The sequence below is a fragment of the Blastocystis hominis genome, assembly GCF_000151665.1.
Source record: "Blastocystis hominis, Singapore isolate B (sub-type 7) whole genome shotgun sequence assembly, scaffold_16".
NCBI classification, from domain to species: domain Eukaryota; class Bigyra; order Opalinata; family Blastocystidae; genus Blastocystis; species Blastocystis hominis.
The window spans coordinates 124,545-143,200 of record NW_013171823.1 but is presented as its reverse complement, the minus strand read 5'-3'; the positions used below and the strand labels follow the sequence as shown (position 1 = coordinate 143,200).

Genomic DNA, 18,656 nt, shown 5'->3' with positions numbered 1-18,656 from the left:
TTCTTATCATTCTTATTTTATATTCTTGTATAGAACAAGTACATATGTCCTGAGTTCCACTTTCCAAGTCCTTTTCACTCATTCTCCTCATTATTATACCCTCATACATTTACTAATTCAAACTTAATACATTTCTATATTCATCCACATTATTTGTTTTACTCATGCAAGTCCCCGTTTTAGTTTTAAGTAGCTTTTGCAATATTACTCCACATACTTTCTAGATCAGAATACGAAACGTGAAAGTGGACGAAAGGTACAGTTGGGAAACATTCAAGCTGCCAAGGTAGGCGATGCGTTATTGAAGTAAACTCATTATTAGGCAGTTGCTGATATTATCCGAACCACACTTGGACCTCGTTCCATGCTCAAGATGCTTCTGGATCCCATGGGAGGCATTCTTTTAACAAACGATGGCAACAGCATTCTACGGGAAGTTGATGTGTCTCATCCTGCTGCAAAGAGTATGATTGAGTTGAGTCGAACCCAGGACGAGGAAGTCGGCGATGGAACGACATCTGTGATCATATTGGGTATGATTGGTGGTAGTATGCGATGGGTGTAGCGGGTGAGATGCTGGTTTCTGCGGAGCCGTTTATTTCTGGGAACATTCATCCCACCGTGATCGTTCGTGCATACTACAAGGCGTTGGAATCCGCCCTCCACATCTGCGAAGAGATCGCGACCCCCATCGACATCCAGGACCGTTCGATGATGATGAAACTTCTGGACAGCGCGATCGGGACGAAGTTCAGCAGTCGGTTCGGCGATTTGATCGTAGCTTGTGGTGGATGGCGGTGATTGCGTTAGAGCGGACTGGCGCTGGACAGCGTGCTGACGGTTCTGGACGAGAAGACGAACGAGATCGATCTGAAGCGGTACGTGCGCGTGGAGAAGATTCCCGGCGGGGAGCTGAGCGAGAGCCGCGTGATTCGCGGCGTGATGCTGAACAAGGACGTGACGCACGCGTCGATGCGTCGCAAAATCGAGCATCCGCGCATCGTTCTGCTGGACTGCTCGCTGGAATACGTGAAGGCGGAATCGGTGGCGAGTCTGGAGATCCACGAAGCGGATGCGTGGGACCGCGCTCTGAAACAAGAAGAAGAAGCCGTGAAGGAGATGTGCGACGCGATTCTGTCGCTCAAGCCCGATTTGGTGATCACGGAGAAGGGCATTTCCGACCTGGCGCAGCACTACCTGCAGAAGGCGAACGTCTCGGCGCTGCGGCGCGTGCGGAAGAGCGACAACAACCGTCTGGCGCGCGCGACGGGCGCGACGATCGTGCATCGTCCCGACGAACTGACGGAGAGCGACGTGGGAACGCGCTGCGGGCTCTTCGAGGTGCGTCAGATCGGCGATGAGTACTTCGCGTTCATCGAGGACTGCGAGGCGCCGAAGGCCTGCTCCGTGCTGCTGCGCGGCGGCTCGCGCGACGCGCTCAACGAAATCGAGCGGAATCTGCAGGACGCGATGCAGGTGGCGCGCAATGTGGCGCAGGACCCGCGGTTATTGCCCGGCGGCGGTGCGACAGAGATGGAGATCGCGTGCAGACTGCAGGCGGAGGCGAAGCGCGAGGGCGGCGTGGACGCGCTGCCGCTGAGCGCGGTGGGCCAGGCGATGGAAATCATCCCGCGCACGCTGTGCCAGAACTGCGGAGCGGATACGATCCGAGTGATCACGAAGCTGCGAGTAGGAGAGAGGAGAGCGGACGACGCGTAGGCGGAGCATTGCAAGGCGGAGGGAGAAGGAACGTTCCTGGGAGTGGACGGAGTGAAGGGAACCATCGCGGATATGCGCGAGTTGGGAGTGTGGGACACGTTCCAGGTCAAGACCCAGACCATCAAAACCGCCATCGAATCGGCATGCATGCTGCTGCGGATTGATGATATTGTGTCGGGAATGCAGAACGGAAAGTGAAAATGGAATGAAAAGAAATGAAAAAGGTTGAATTTGGGTAAAGAATTGGACGTTTTTATAATGTTTGTTTGAAAGTGATTCGAATGGAGGTGAATTTTTGTAGCTGATCCATTCTTCTATACTTATAGCTTCTTCCGATTCTTTAGTGATTGTTTCACCACTATTAATATTGCCTCTTATATTTATTTATTTATTTGCTTGTTTGCTTGTTTGCTTTCTCTCATTATTTGATCTAAGAAGGATTGTATCGAACACGCATAGAATATGAACAAACAATGACTGTGATTCCAAACAATTCATAAATCACAAGCAGAATGAATGTCCGTTTTGTATTTTTGTGTAGATTAGAGCAACAGAATGATCTGTGTTCATTGTACATCAATATCAGACACCATCGAAGTGATTGACACTCATTTAGGTCCGATTTGATATCTCGATTACTCTCTCAAAGTCACTGATATTAGGAATATGTATGTATGTATAGAGTGATAGATAGATAGATAGATAGATTAGAATATATCCAAATTCCAATACTCTATTGCTATAATTATAGACTTCTGGTACTAAGGGCAAAGAATAATATATCTTTCACTATTCGTACCATCCTGTAATGTGCTCTCATTCTAGAAAATCGAGAAATCTGACACAACTTGAAGATACTTGGTCAAAATCATCGATCATTGCGAATCTTCATATTATCTCACAAATGAATATTATGCAATATACCTCAAACGATCATACTGAATCATTATTGTTCACATCAAAAGGATATTCAAATGTTGCTTATGTCGTGATTCTGTAGACATGATTCATAGGAGTCAATAATGATACAGAATAACTTCTATTTGTAGTTGTTTGAGTTAATTCTCTTGAAAAGAGATTGGATCTTTATTTGATTGTCTTCAGTCTCAACAGACAGACAGAGTATCTTTCAAACTACATAATTCCTTCTTACAAAGCAAAAGGGGATGATTCAATATTAACAGCTCATTCCTAGTTTGGTAAGGATAATACAATTCCATTTAGTTTTAGTTAGTTTACAAACAAACAATCAATCAATATCACATCACATCACATCACGTCATGTCACTTAGTTCACGCAAATCTGTTTCTTCTGGGCGCTTTCTTCCTTTTTGGGAATCACTACCTTCAGAACTCCATTTTCATACATCGCGTTTATTCCATCCACATTCGCATTCTTCGGAAGAGATACTTCACGATGGAAAGAACCGAAGTGGCGCTCACAGAAATGGCACTTGTCCTTCTCTTCCTTCTTCTCACTCTTTCTCTCTCCTTCAATCACAAGTCCATTGTCTTCCACATGCATCTTGATTTCACTCTTGTCCATTCCAGGCAGATCCACACTCATTTCATACTCCTTCTCGTTCTCCTTCATGTCCATTCGGCCAAATCCACTGAACGGAGTAATCACATCACGACGGATTCCATCACCGAACCAAGAATCCAAGTCATGCTGCTTAGGGAAGGTCGAAACCAGCAGATCATCAAAGTTATCAAAGAAAGGATCACGGAATATAATGCTCATTATCACTATCACCCACTTAGGTAAATCAATCAAATAAATAAATTATGACAAAGAACGAAACGATTCCAAAAAGATCCAGAGTTCTATCGAACATTCTGGAATAAATAGGAAAGCTAAAGATCTGTCGATTTTGTGAATGTATGAAATATGGGGAATCATTTGGAATATGTATGAGTAGTCTAGGCCAACAAACAATCGATCACGATAATCGCACCTTCTTTAGATATTTACACAAATACGTGTAGATGGTTATTACGAACATATCTGTAAAGGTAATAATCCTCAAAAAACGATGACTTCCAGTTCCAGTCTTACTTTGGCTCGAATACTATTTAACGTTAAAGAACTATTCTTGTTCTATCCATTTGGAATATCAAGAATCATGAAACTGAATGTGTTTGAACACTTTTGTTTCTTCAATCAATTCGCTTTTTTATATGTATTAACTCCTCTTCGTAGAGAAAATATATTCGATAGACCTGTAACCACTCTTTTTTCTCATGCGTATTTTGTTCGTAATTATGCATGATATAAACGATAATTTACGTGTATTGCCACACTTCTACATCGATTCGGTATTTTCCATACAAGAGTTGAACACTTTCCGTTTTTTGAGCATGGCAACTCAGAATCATACTGATTCTAGCTCTACTATCATGTAACAAGAAAAGATTCCAAACAAACACTCATTCCATTCTTTTCCTATACAAAGCGGTATTTTCAAACTTACTAACAAAAAGCCGACCGAATTACGCTTCTCTATCATACTATACCACAACGCTTTCCTATACCCTATCTCCCCTTTCTCTCAACACCCACTCGCACTCTTCTATGTTCAACTCGCAATTCTCCATTCCCGCCTTCCCAAATCTCCACTCCGTTTGAATCGGTATCAACCACATCGGGAACTCCCTCACAATGAATGTTACGTTCTCTTCTTCATTCTTCATCGAATCAATCGTGTTTCCCTTCTCTCCTACACGTACTGTATACCAACATTCCCTCCACATACAGTACCTACGCCTTCACTTCGATATTCTAGCACTAGCCGTTTCAATCCCTCATACTCAAATCCACACTTTTGTTAGATAACGAGATAATTAGCTATCGATAGCTTTTTGGCTTCGAGCCATTTTAGTACGAGTCCTTTGTTTTGCTTTAGCATGCATAAATGAAATGGAGCAACGCAGCAATCGAGAATGGTTTAATGATGTAGCTGAGAACCTATACCAAGATACTATTTATGTGAATAGAAAGGATGAATTGCATATTCTACATATCATCTAAGCAATTATTCGGATTGATCTATTACAAACATACCATCCCAACAAGATTCGATTTCTAGGATTACCAAATACCACAGTGAGACACACCGTCAAAATGATTCATATCACTAGAGAAAAGCAATCCTATTTTGAACTTAATAGAACAGTACTTTGAACAGAAAAGAGTAGAGGATGACGAAAACACAATAATGGCTTGTTTTTGATGTCTAACCTATGAAGATCGTATGGAAAGGAATAGAAAGATCAATAGGAACAAGAAATTCACATAATGGGTAAGGTAGTTGAGTATTGTTGATCTAAATCAAATATTACACAGTATAACACCAAATAAATTAGCGTGATACTATGATGGTGTATAATATTGGTTTTATCAAGAAATAATGAAATAGATCTTGTTCTGAGATTCCTGGTTTTGCCATATTTCTTCCTATTTCCATGCAAAACATTGCTGATTTTGTCAATTCTGTTATTAGTAACTATCATATTGATAGTTCCATCATACACAATGTGCAGGGATGCTTGGGTAAAGAAATGAGACCAAATGGCTGGATTTCACTCATTTTGAGTAACAGAGAATGTGTAGTATTGCAATTCAATAATGGAGTATTCATGAATCAAGGATTTGTACTCAATGAGCAGAAAGTGTTGAAAGTGTTTGGAAATCATCAAATTGGTGCTATTTCATATAATGAAGAACAATCCATAGAAGTAGTGGAAGGAATAGTGGATTTGGATCATGGAAGTCGATTTGAAGGCTTGGTATTGACAGAAAACAAGTTGGGAATTCCATTTGGATATGGTGAAATGTATGATGATGATGGAATATTGGTGTACAAAGGCATAATGATCAATTGGAAACGATTTGGATATGGAACGAGTTATCATAATAATGGATGTATTGAATATGAAGGATATTGGTGTGATGATAATCGATTTGGAATTGGCAAAGTGTATGATCGATATGGTAAATTAGTGAATGAATGTGAATGGTATAATGGAATTGAAAGTGATATCGATTATGAAGGAGATGGAAGCAAACCACTGAATACCGGAATGAAACATTTGAAACTGAGTGACAATTGTGTATTGGTTGATTGGGATGTTTCATTGTTGTATAATTTGGAATCAATCGAAATCGGGAATCATTGTTTTGAATCAGTACAAACATTTAAAATCGATGGATTGAATCGATTGAAAACTATCAAAATCGGAATCAATTCATTCACTCAGAATAAATATTGGTATGGAAACAACAAATCGAAATCATTCCACATATTGAATTGTGAATCATTGGAATCGATAGAAATTGATCGATACAGTTTCAGTGATTTTGCTGGAGACTTTGAATTGAAGAATCTACCACAATTACAATTCATTCAAATTGGTATACTTGAATATGGTTCATGCAATTTCTATTCTAGTTCATTTGTGATTCGAGGTATTGATATGATATTGAATATTTGGGTGATGCATAGATCTTCCAAATCTACAATCCATTACATTAGGTTATTGGACATTCCGTGATTCATTATCAACAATAATCGAAAGTATTGAATGAATTCGAATGAAATGATTGAATAGATCTTCCATCATTACAATCCATTACACTCGGTCAAAGTACACTTCGAGGAACGAAAAATGATTCATCATGTTCATTGAGAATGTGCAGTATGAATGAAATGGATTGAAATGATTGAGTAATTTAGATCTGCCTAATCTTACATCCATCAATTCTAAAGGAGGCAGTTTCAAATATTGTCGTTGGATAACTTTAGAAAGTAGTTTTCCTTATTGAATGGTGTTAGTACTTAGATATTCCTAATCTTCAAATGGTCAAGCTAAATAAGTCATCAAAATTTGTTCAATCAATATCAATTTCAAGTATTGATTGGTTGATTTGATTTTAGTTGATAGGTGTTTCCTCCATTCTCGCTAAGCATTTCTCAGTGAAAGAGTAACTCTCTGATTTTGATTCAACTCATTTCATAATATATAATATATAATATATAATATATATGAATAGATGACTGATTGTTTCAGACAAATTCGTATACAAGAATTCATAATTCTATCATTATCATATAATAGTTGTATTGGAAAATGATTTATGTTTTAACAATAAGAATGGATTCTATATATTCTAACATATGGGTTGTCCTTTCCTTTGTTTGACCATTTTCACCTTTCACTCGATTATCGCATATTGACCATTCACAAATGATAAATCCAATTTACCAATAACCAGGAATATTGCATCTGATAGTGACACAATGGAAAGGTTCGAATCGATTGAGATTTGGTGACGATTATGTTCCTTTGATGTTTGTAATATCAATTGTTATATATTATCATTCTTTTCAGGCTATTGTATGAAACAATAGTATCATTTTGGATATTCCATTTTCATTCACTTATTGCAATCAATCTTCATTCTAGTATATACGATTCATGATTCAAATAGCATTATGTTATTTCAATCAAATCAGCTTTCAGAAGGAAATAGAGTGTTTCTCATTTTACTAGTTGCTACGCTTTGTTTTCGTAAAAGTATTCAATCCAATCCAATCCAATCCAATCCAATTCAATCTGATTCGTCGTTTCTATTTGTCTTTTGATATCACAATTCCAATCTTCAGAACATTGTACAATATTCCAACCTAAATATCTCTATTTTATCTCAATCGAATTGTTCTGAATCACAACATTAATTGTACTTACCAAATCGAATCAATATGGTTTTTCCAATTACATTATCTATATCATGAATACCAATATCTTCATTAATAATGGTTTTTACAAATAGAAACGAAAAAAATGAACTCATGACAAAACATTCATCTCCTTGCTTCTTATCTTCTGAGGCAATCCAATGAGAATCACACTCCCTAGGACCGTTTTCAGAGTTTATGAATAACAAACATCTTCAAGAATTGAACAGCACTTTACAGAATAAAATAGTTCCATACTATTCAGGCTAAACTACTTTGTAAGCAGGATCAAAATGAGAACTACACTTACCACACAACTAGAGAATCAATCATTATAGATTCTTCAATTTCGAACATACTTCGACAAGTTCGGATGAACATCTACAATTCAAAAATCATTGGCTCAACCCACTTTCTATTTGTGCAATCATAACACATTCAAACGAATTAGGAAGACTCACATCTTTCAATGCATCCACATCTAGAATCACACTCAAACACAGCAACCAACTCACAAACGCGATCCTTCTAGGATAAGCAAAGCTCCATTTCGTCGACACCAACGTAGTTAGTTTGGGTAAATCTAGCGTGTTTACAACGCACACAGGAAAAACCTCTTAGACAAAGCGAACAATTATCCGCATTCACACCATCCAATGCAGCATAGCCCAATTGAACTGACTCGAGATTTGGAAGATCTACACAACATTCCACTATACTCGAACATACTAACAAACTCTGTAGATAGAGAATAAATAAAGGACCGATCACCCAATATGATTTTATTCAACTTTGGAAGATCTTGAAATTGATGCGATTCCTAATTCTCACCTTTTACACAAAACGAAGCAAAGCAGAAATTCGAAGAATTCACTTTCATTGTTCCAATTTGAAGCGATTCGAGGCACTGCAAATCGGACAATTCAAACACACCGCCATAATCACAAAAACTGAACTCACCAATGCAAATCGATTTTAGCTTCTCACATTTTACAATATGGAAGCATCGATTCAATTTTCGAGCACTTTCATTATCCCACACATCGCTACTCTTTACATTTGTAAAGGAATTCTTTCCGATCTTCACCTTCTCAAGATTTCGTAGTCCCTCTAATCTGAATTCATTCACATCACCAAAGCAACAATCTCCAATTTCGAGTGTTCGCAACCACTTAAATGCGCTCAAATCTAAGCTTTTCACCACATTACAGCAATCCGAATCGATCACAAGATCGGAGATGCCACAAGATACTTCTTTCCATTCATTTAAATTCGACACGAATTGCTTCGTTGAGCAATCGTACCATCCACTCACCAAATCCATTCCATTGATTTCTTTCCCATCTTCCCATTCTCCCTCATGGAACGCCATCCTCGTCCTTTCATCGATCAAACATCCCTTTCCATCGCGTTTGAACTCCCATTCAGATTCGTCAAAACGATAACCTCCAACATACACAGGAATCTGCTTGCTCAAATTCACATTATTCTCGATTACTTTCAATTCCGTCATTTCATTTCCATCAAATACACGCAATATCTCCTTCAATCGACCTCTCTCCCACACACCTTCCAGCTTCACATCACCTGTATCTTCATCGTACTCGATTCCTCTCCCGTTTCGTTTCAAATTACTATCAAATCCTCCTCGATAGCAAACAACACCATTCTCAATACTTAATATCTCCATCATTACACCATTCCTTCTGTTTACAATCCGGTACATATTCGTTTGGTTCAAAATATCCTTCCAGTCTTCTTGAAACTTCACTACTCCCCGTTCATATGCAGTAAACCATCCAATTCGCCTTTCATTTATTTCTGTCCATTCCTGCTTTAAAACTCCATTTTGAAACAAGAGTTTTCTTCCATTTCTCCCAGATAACACGTATTCATTGGAATGCTTCCCTTGATAGAATTGAACATCGTATCTCTCTCCATCATATTCAAGTATTCCCTGATTTCCGGTCGCATAGCCATCCAGCAAGTATTCTGCTCCTTTCACGAGTTCTATGTCATTATCACGAATTATGTATAATACCCAGCATATAAAAACGAATTTTGACAACAAACAAAAAAGAGTGGCAAAAAACGATCTCACTATTCTCTTCTCTCTACTACAGAAAGCATCCCATCCACCGTAGATATGACCTGCGCCAACAGTTCAACAAGATAATCATTCGTCGACTTCATCAACTATCCATCAAACTCGCCCGCCTTCTCTACCATCGGAGGGAACGTTTTCCGACTGATCGACGGAGTCATGTCGCCCAAAAAGTCAATCTTGGGCATAAACACGAAGTTCTCACTATCAGCTACAAATCAGTGTGTTCAAGCAGCTTGACGATATAAATAATCCGCTTCTTCGGCCACTGGCTGCTTCGGTTTTGTGGATCCATTGTCCTGGATGGAAAGAGACGACAGAAGCGCAGAGATCGTCTGGTTCCCTTCATTGCTTTCCTTCATCTCTTTCATGATCCTGCCAATCAGTTCGCTCCCTCTCTCCCACTTATTAAACGTGTCCATCAGATTCATATAGTCCAGAATGTTCGTCGAGATCTTGATCTTATCCCTGAAGTCTGTGATATATCGCTAGCCATCAGCCCTCTTCTCCACTCCCACCGTGATTTGCACCGTTTTCCTCTTCTCCATCGAAACCTCCTCCGTCATCTGCAGTTTCACCTTCGGAATCTCCAGAATATTCTTCTCCACGTGTCTCTGTCTGTTCTTTTCCAGCTGGTTCAGCACGCAGCTGTCGATCACCACGAACAGGTTTCGGATCTGCAACCCCTTCGACGGATTCTGGCTCTGTTCGTACTCCAGCCCGATATTCTCAATCACTGCTTGCGACCAAATGTTATCTCGGTAGCTAACCTTCATTCCCTCACACCGATCCCACATGGAGGCGTCCACCGTCTGCACCTGCACCACCAAACTCCCGTTCTGCGAGTCGAAAGCCGCCTTGGATCCTCCGGATTCCAGCGCGGAAGCCGAGTGAAGGTCGGCTGCGGGCGCGTAGACAGCGCGAGACGGCGTGTCGGTCTGCTGGATGGGCACTAGAGGAGAGAGAGAGACCAAAAGCGAACGGAGCGTTTGGATTTTGGAGAGCTCTTTCGAGATATAGTCACTACAATAAAGGGATTGGCCGAAGCAAACCGAATCTCTGCGGACACGCGAATCACGGCGTCCACCATCAGCTGCTCCAAAATTACCTGGGTGTCGCGGATGTCCATGCGGATGCGATGGTTATGCTACAGGAAAGAACCAGGAACCTGGTTATTGTTTTCAACAACCGATCGAATCCTGTTGCATTGTTTCTTTAATAACACTTTTTTTAAGATTCTATTTGATTCACCCCATCTATTTTGCTTGTATTATTATTCGAGTGTCGTCTATTTCTTCCCCAACCTCGGTCACTCTCCATTATTTTTCACATCTCCAATCTCTTCTCATTGGATTCCAAACAAACATCCAACCCTAGAACCATTACAAGTTCGCCTTCAGAATCTCCTCCGCCTTCGCAAACGCGGCTTCCACATTCGATGGATCCTTCGACTGTCCCTGCGCCTGCATCGGCGAGCCTCCTCCCTTTCCTCCGCACACCGCAGCCACCTCGCTAATCCACGTCTTCGCCGAGAACGTCTTGCTCGCCTTTTCCTTCGCCACCAGCGCATACATCGCCACCTTCGCCGTATCCACACTGAAAATGAAGTAAGAACTCTCCGAATCCAGCTCGCGAATCTTCTGCATCAGCTTCGAGGCGTTCGAGCTGTCGATTCCTTCCACCGTGTAGAACACACGGCCGCCTTCCTGCTTCTCCTTCACCTCCTTCACCACCTTCTCCGCCTCCGCAATCGCAGACTCCAACTGCTTCGCGATCTGCTCCTTTCGTTCCGCCATCATCGTTTTCTCCAGCTTCTTCAGCTCCTCTTTGAACGTCGCCTTCGTCGCTACGCTGATCACAGCGGTCGGAATCGTCTGCTGCAGCTCCGCCACGGCTGCCTCCAGCTCCTTTCCCTACAATTCATCGATTCCAGCGCGACGACATGCAGCGACCGCGCATGGCTCAGCATTCCGTCGATCTGATTGGCCAGCACGATGGATTCGTTGGCTCTGTCTCCGGTGATGGCGACAATGCGGCGGATTCCCTTCGAAATGGAGCCCTCCTCGACGATCGCGAAGAACTTGGCCTGGGCGAGATTGCTGAGATGCGTTCCGCCGCAGAACTCAACGGAGTAGTCCATCCAGCGCGGATTGCTGGGGTCTGCGAGCAGCTCCTCGACCGGGACGCCGATGGCGACCACGCGGACCATATTGGGGTAGTGCTGCACGTCATGTGTGAAACAAACAGCCTGCCTCTCCGAACACCGCGCGGAGCGAGCAGATCTTGCGGGCCTCGTCGATGGGACAGACCTTGGTGAACACCTTCAGCGCGTCGTGCACCTTCTCGTTCACCAGTCGCTCGATCTCGCTCAGCTGCGCCGGAGAGACGGCTTTCGTGTGGTTGAAGTCGAAGCGGAGCTTCTGATCGTCCACCAACGATCCCTTCTGGTCCACCTCCGTCTGCAGCACGCGGCGCAAGGCCCAGTTCATCACGTGCGTCAGCGTGTGGTTCGGCGCGATGAGCAGACGGTAGTCATAGTCCACGGAGCACGTCACCGCGTCGTGCAGCCGCAGCGTTCCCTGCTCCACCACTCCGATGTGCAGAACGTAGCCTCCGTAGGAAAGCACCTGCTGCACGGAGAAGCTTCGCTCGATCGACTCCCGCACTCCTACCTTCCGTTCGCTCCGCTCAGCGATCCGCGATCCGCGATTTGGCCTTCCGACTCCGCGTAGAACGGCGTCTGCTTCAGCACGACGCCCACCACGCCGCTCTCCGGAGCGATCTGCTCGGGGAAGGACTTGTCCGCGCCGTAGAACGCGACGACCTCCGACTCCAGCGTCTCGAACCACGTGTACTTGGGGAGATCGTCGGTCACCGGCACGCCGCTCTTCTGCAGATGGCTCACCTGCTCGGCCTCCATCACCAGCGTGGTCTGCTCGGCGCCGTTCTTCTTGTTCTACGCCTCATCTCCGCCTCGCTACCCCACCGTCTTCGCCTCCATGCGCGCGCGCTCGATGGCCTGGTTGAAGCCCTCCATGTCCACCTTCAGACCCGCCTCCTCCGCCATCAGCTCCGTCAGATCGATCGGGAATCCCAGCGTGCCGTACAGGAAGAACGCCACATCGCCGGTGATCACCTTCGCTCCGCTCGCCTGGCAGGCCTCCGCCTCCTGCGCGAACCGCTTCAGTCCCTTCTCCAGCGTGCGATTGAACGACAGCTCCTCGTCCAGAATCACTTCCTGCACGAAGCACATCTTCTCCTCCAGCTCGGGGAACGCGCTCTTCATGTTCTCCACCACGGTCGGCACCAGCTGGCTGAAGAACCCGGGCTTGCACTTCAGAATCTGCTGCCCGTATCGCACTCCGCGACGCAGAATGCGGCGAAGCACATAGCCGCGGCCGGTGTTGCTCGGCGCCGCTCCGTCCGTGATCGCCATCGTCAAGGTTCGGATGTGGTCGGCCACAACGCGATAAGCCATGTCCTTCTGCGCCTCGGGCGAGTCTTTCGGCACGCCGTTCTGCCCCGCGACCAGTCCCGTGTACTCCGAAACGCCGCTCACGGCGTGGATAGCCTTGAAGAGCGGAAGGAACACATCGGTGTCGTAGTTACTCATCTTGTTCTGGAGGATGGAGGTGATTCGCTCGAAGCCCATGCCGGTATCCACGTGCTTCGCGGGCAGCGGGTGCAGAGCGCCCGTGGAATCGCGGGAGAACTGCATGAACACCAGGTTCCAGATCTCCAGCACGTTGGGGTCGTCCTTGTTGACGAGATCAGCGGCGTTGCGGCCTCCGATTCGGTCGTAGTGGATCTCTGAGCCTAGAAATGAGCAAATGGAAGAGAAACGCACAAGGACCGCAGGGACCGACCTCGCCCATTTCCCAGAAGTTATCCTAGGCTCACAAAGGAAAAGTGCAGTGTACGTGCTTGTTTCCCTTAAGGATGTGGTCGTCGGGGAGGTGCGTTCGCCAGATCGCGTAGGCTTCCTCATCGCAAGGAACGCCGTCCTCCTCAGAGCCCTCGAAGTAGGTGGCATAGAGACGAGAGGGGTCCAGCTTGTAGACCTTCGTCAGGAGTTCCCAGGCGAAGTTGATGGCTCCTTCTTTGAAGTAGTCTCCGAAAGACCAGTTTCCAAGCATCTCGAAGAAGGTGTGGTGATACCTAGAGTGAGAAAAAGTACGCAGAGCAGTCCTACACGTCCTTACCCACATCATCAAGATCGTTGTGCTTTCCACCAGCACGGATGCACTTCTGAGAGTTGCACGCTCTCTTCAGCTTAGCCAAGGGGCTGCTGGGATCCACCTGGGGTTAAGTTGGAGAACAAACGGCCTACTTGACCTAAGAAAATGGGCTTGTACTGGTTCATTCCTGCATTAGCAAAAAGCAGGGTGGGGTCATCCAGTGGCACGACAGGAGAGGATTTCACAAAAGTATGTCCCCTCTCTTCAAAGAACTCGATAAACGTCTGACGGACCTTCGCCGAAGGCCATTCCAAAGTAGGTTCAGTCGACATAGAAATATACTAAAAAGTTTGGTAAAAGTCTCGTTTTGGGTACAATGGTTTTGGTATTTCGAATAGCGTTGGGAGTGGAAAAGAGAAAACCAACTATCTTTTTTACAATAGCACCTTCTGACAGTGGTGGCTCACCTTTGGGACAAACCACAGAAGATGCCACGATGATAGGTAAAACAAACAAAGATCTTAGGGATTTGAAGGGAAATGGGGAATATAGTAATCCGGAATCTACCAATAACCAAAAACGACAACGAAAACAGGGATTTGCAAAACAGATCCACAGATGCACTTAAAGTGTGTACATCCAATTGTATAGAGCTACAGGTAAAATCAAGACAGAAGGATCACAATGGCAGCATTACATGTCGGGCAGGTCATAAGAGCTAAATAGTAGACTAAGCATCGAGAGTGCGTACCTTTACGCGTGACACGAGGAATCGAATCGGAAGTCATATAGTTGACACTTTTACAAGCAGAGCAGATAATGCGATTAAATCCGTAAGGGAACAAAATTGAAGACTAGATAAACAAACGCATTCCTAATTCTACCTGGCAACCACCACATTTGGCCAGATAGCCCTCAATCGCCGTCTTCGGCTTAGGGCGCTCTTCTACGTTTGTAGATTCTGCGGCATGATTAGAAGAAACCTGATTGGGTGTCTGATTCTCAGATCGAGTCGTTGCACCGTTGTTCTGGTTCGGTGATTCTACAGATAAGAGTGTTGAAAACACTAGGAAACCATTCATCTCAGGCAGTACCACAGAACTATTTACAGTCTGAACAACAGGAGAGTACTGTGCCTCTGACGAGAGAAGAGGGACTCTTTCTTGATTCATGAGGGTGTTTTGGATATGAACAAAAAAAAATATTCGGTTTCATTTAGGATTTTGCATGTATATACACTCTATATTATCTCCAGAACAAAAGAATAAGAATGGGAAGCTCTTTTTCTAACAGGATTCACTACTCAATAAGGGACGAAGAATCCCGCCTAATCGACATGATCAAAGTGCATAGAATCAAGTACCTAAGGAAGAATGTCACTATTACAAGAGATTCCCGATCTTTCTGACTCGTCTACAATCACTTCGAAGGAAAGTTCAACAGTTGGTATATTGTCCGACCATTCGATTCTCCAGTCGCAAGATAGTTTGTAAGAAATCTTTTCCCAACCTATTATATAAAGAGAAGGGTGTTCATCTCGAGAAAAACGTGCCCGGAAGTCTAATTCAGTTCATGTCCTGCTTTTTAAATCATAGTATAGAGTACTCCTGATAAAGAAAACCCTGTGAAACGAAGAAAGCACAGCAATTCACTCACAAGCGGGTCGAATTCAACGATATCTGTGTTTGACTTTGTCAGTGAACGAAGGAAGGGATGATTTGTAGGATGCTTGGTCGAAGTCCCAGATTAGCTTTTTCAACGAGATAGACAGCTATCCACTCTCCGTCGAATTTGAGAAAAAAGATGAAAATGGCCAAGTTCCACAGTCACTGGACGAACGTCATTCAATATCGTTGTCGCACTCCCAATCTCAGATCCAGCTAGACAATGAAAAGAGCATCCTTGAGCAAGTGTTTTTGAACAGCGAAGTTGTGGAATGAGTGTGTTTGTTTGATATATATATTATTCCGCGGGAATCATTCCAATACATTATGAATTGATATCTCACTGAAATTTACATAGAATGCAGAGTTCTATAGCAGGCGGTATTGTATTTGAACTCGGATTGAATTGTAGATCCCGTAAAGTGGGAAGACGTTGTAATTAATGATTCCGATGATGATGAAATGATTTACGTAAGTTTTGTTTATTCGGGTCATGGATAGGGGGAATCAGCATCTTTGCTAAAGATTAGTAAGGGATATCACGATCCCCTTGGTATAGTCACGGAGTAGGATTTTGGTGAATTGGTGAATATAATCGCGTAGTCTTGTAGATCCTCAGACGGATGAATTATCCTACTCGAGCGAACTCTTCAATCCTATGAAATACCTACTGGAAATTCATAACAACACTGGACTGGAAAGCCTCCGCATAGGTCTACAGTTCGTTTCTCTTTTTGGATTTTCCATAGTATGATGAATGAAACTACCCTGGACGAAGAGGCGCGTCTGAAGACGCTGGTAAAGGACTATTTTGGTGAATTCGTGACGGCCCGCAAAACAATCGAAGAGTTGGATGGAACTCTCTCGGATAATAAATTCTTCACAAAGGATGGTGGTTTGGTTCTGGAAGGCGTAAATCTTTCTGCGAATTGCTCACACACAGCTGGTGAACGAGACCGAGGAGCTCACCGAAGAGCTCATTGCTCCTCTGCAGCAAAACCGTGAAGTAGATGCCTCGAATTGGATTGAATCAAACTAGAAAATGTATGCATTGCAGAACTCGCTACCGCTGTTTATGCAGCACCGCGCCACGTATCCGACCATCGACAACATGGAGCGATACCTTCAGAACAAACAGTGGGACGGCTTTCTAAAAGAATACACGAACTTCCAGAACACGCTGCAGCACTCCGAAGAGAGCAATGTCATGATCGACTTCATTAAAGCCCACATTATGGAGTACGTTCAGAAAGCCATCGACGAAATCTTGTCGATTTTGTACAACTCCGGCGATTCTCTGTCTCCCGAGAAGCAGTCCTCCTACATCAACATCGTGATCGGCCTCGGCTACAGTCACGTTCCCGAGCTTTTCATGCTCCAGAACTCCCTGCAGGGCTACAAAAACGCGATCTCCGGCTGCAGAGAGCGTCTTCGAAAGTGGGCTGCCTGGGTTTGGAGTCATGAAAAGCGCGTGCGAGCTGGAAGGAATCGATTTGGACCGCGAAACGGCGGTGAAAAGCGCGTCGTCGCGCTCTTTGCTGGTGAAGCTGCTGCTGGGGTACGTGGAGGAACTGATGAAACAGCACGCGGACGCGATCCGAAAGGCGAAGAACGTGTTCGTGGTAGGGGAAGAGGAGGAGGAGGCTCAGCAGTGCAGAGCATGCTGCGTCGCGTGGAGGATTTGGTGAGCGTGAACGAGAGCATCAACAAGATGCTGGAGCTGCTGCACGAGCTGCTGAAGTGCTTCCAGTCGGAGGTGAAGTGGGTGCTGGAGAAGGGAATGAACACGGCGTCGATGGACACGCTCTATTTCTCCAGCGACGATGTGCTCGCGCTCTACGACCTCGTGCATCTCAATATTCGGCAGATGGTTCGCTTGGCTAGTCTTCTTAACCGCAGTGCGAAGCTTCGTTCGGCGCGCTCGCGCGCTCCGCGGCGAAGTCCAACAAAACGACGCTCCAGCAGACGCTCGAAGCGGTGCAGGTTCGCTTTGGATCATCGAAATGATTCACACGCAGAACGTTTTCGTGGAGATGCACACCAACACCGAAATGGAGGTCGTCGCCTCCTACATCAAGCTCTCCTTCGCCTCCATCCATCTCGTTCTCTCCGGCGTCCCCGTCGATCAGCTTCTCCTCTCTCCCTTCGTCATTACCCAGCAAATGCTCCACGCTTCCGGCGCCGCTTCCTCCGAGCCCACGCTTCTTTCGTTCCGCGCGCAGATCACGCACTGCTGCGACGGAATCCAGCGCCATCTCTCCGAGTTCGAGGAGGTTTCCACGGTTTCCACGATTTAGAGTAGACGTTGTCGCCGATCGTGATGAAATACCTGGCGGAGGCGTTGCTGGCAGTGATTCAAGGCGTGAAAGCGGCGGTGGTGGATCCGTCGCACGTGGAGTTATCGCGGCTGTTGGACTGCGTTTACACGCTGAGCTACGTGAACGACCGGCTGATCAAAGAGCCGCTGGCGAAGTATGCGTTCATTCGAAAGGACGCGCAGCTGAACGAGGCGTACAAGCTCTGCACGAGCACGATCAAGCAGTACACGCAGAGCTATCTGCAGCGCAGTCTGGAGGGGTTGCTGCGCGCGCTGCATGAGTGTTTCGATGTGGATTGGGTCGCGTATCGCACGCTGCAGCCGGTAAGCGAGGCGGATCGGTGGGATGTAGATGCGTGTGGAGGTGGCGGACTTTCTGACGAGGCTGGCGCTGGTGAGCGGGGATTTGACGCTGTATGTGGGGATCGACGCGAAGCAGGCGATCGGGAAACTGGTCGCGGCGGCGCTGGAGAAGATGGTGGACATCTTCCAAGGCCTGCGCGATATTACGGAGCCGGCGTATTGCCAGGTAGAGATGAGGAGAGGGATTGAAAGCAGCTGCTGATTGAGGTGTCGGTGATGGAGAAGGCTCTGCCGTCGCCGATGTTTTCGACACTGCGGACGTTGCTGGAAAAGGGGTTCCGAGGCGTGATAACGGAGGAGACGAAGGTTGTTGTTGATAAATATGTGAGTGAAGCGTATGAGAAGATGAAGCGGATCATCGAACCGTTGAATTGAGTTTGTTGTTTTTTGTGGATTGTTTGTTGGACTCGAAAGGGGAAGAGGAGATTACTGTTTTCTGAAAGTAGATTCCGATTGAATCACGATGAATCAATGAAAATGGAAAAGAAAATGCCATAGGGTAGCAGAGTGCTTGAAAATGGGGTTATGATCCACTATGGTGATGCCCAATGGCAAAACGGTACGCACTAGTTG

At 45.1% G+C, this 18,656-nt stretch overlaps 6 protein-coding genes; 4 read left to right on the top strand and 2 right to left on the bottom strand.

Moving 5' to 3' along the window:
* Nucleotides 1–164: 164 nt before the first annotated feature.
* Nucleotides 165–1,929, top strand: GSBLH_T00002068001 (uncharacterized protein; the record flags this gene model as incomplete). XM_013040579.1 has 6 exons in its annotated part: nt 165–189; nt 225–286; nt 323–533; nt 566–777; nt 811–1,689; nt 1,720–1,929. 6 exons carry the CDS (start codon nt 165–167, stop codon nt 1,915–1,917), a joined length of 1,587 nt encoding a protein of 528 aa, XP_012896033.1. The 3' UTR covers nt 1,918–1,929.
* A 1,042-nt stretch (nt 1,930–2,971) lies between these two features.
* Nucleotides 2,972–4,462, bottom strand: GSBLH_T00002067001 (uncharacterized protein). XM_013040578.1 has 2 exons: nt 4,283–4,462; nt 2,972–4,248 (listed from the first exon to the last, which is right to left on the bottom strand). Exon 2 carries the CDS (start codon nt 3,461–3,463, stop codon nt 3,008–3,010), a length of 456 nt encoding a protein of 151 aa, XP_012896032.1. The 5' UTR covers nt 3,464–4,248; nt 4,283–4,462; the 3' UTR covers nt 2,972–3,007.
* Nucleotides 4,463–10,931: 6,469 nt separating this feature from the next.
* Nucleotides 10,932–14,071, bottom strand: GSBLH_T00002066001 (uncharacterized protein; the record flags this gene model as incomplete). XM_013040577.1 has 10 exons in its annotated part: nt 10,932–11,474; nt 11,504–11,721; nt 11,807–12,204; nt 12,234–12,517; nt 12,548–13,051; nt 13,073–13,377; nt 13,409–13,451; nt 13,482–13,719; nt 13,754–13,860; nt 13,892–14,071. 10 exons carry the CDS (start codon nt 14,069–14,071, stop codon nt 10,944–10,946), a joined length of 2,808 nt encoding a protein of 935 aa, XP_012896031.1. The 3' UTR covers nt 10,932–10,943.
* Nucleotides 14,072–15,762: 1,691 nt separating this feature from the next.
* GSBLH_T00007057001 (uncharacterized protein) lies at nt 15,763–16,442 on the top strand (the record flags this gene model as incomplete). The annotated part of the gene is given in 6 exon segments (XM_013040576.1): nt 15,763–15,811; nt 15,816–15,874; nt 15,905–15,969; nt 16,007–16,123; nt 16,153–16,315; nt 16,347–16,442. Coding segments are annotated over 6 exon segments (549 nt in total).
* Nucleotides 16,443–16,445: 3 nt separating this feature from the next.
* Nucleotides 16,446–17,620, top strand: GSBLH_T00002065001 (uncharacterized protein; the record flags this gene model as incomplete). XM_013040575.1 has 2 exons in its annotated part: nt 16,446–17,273; nt 17,303–17,620. 2 exons carry the CDS (start codon nt 16,446–16,448, stop codon nt 17,408–17,410), a joined length of 936 nt encoding a protein of 311 aa, XP_012896029.1. The 3' UTR covers nt 17,411–17,620.
* Nucleotides 17,621–17,723: 103 nt separating this feature from the next.
* GSBLH_T00002064001 (uncharacterized protein) lies at nt 17,724–18,458 on the top strand (the record flags this gene model as incomplete). The annotated part of the gene is made up of 3 exons (XM_013040574.1): nt 17,724–18,044; nt 18,073–18,249; nt 18,279–18,458. 3 exons carry the CDS (start codon nt 17,724–17,726, stop codon nt 18,456–18,458), a joined length of 678 nt encoding a protein of 225 aa, XP_012896028.1.
* Between the last annotated feature and the right edge of the window lie 198 nt (nt 18,459–18,656).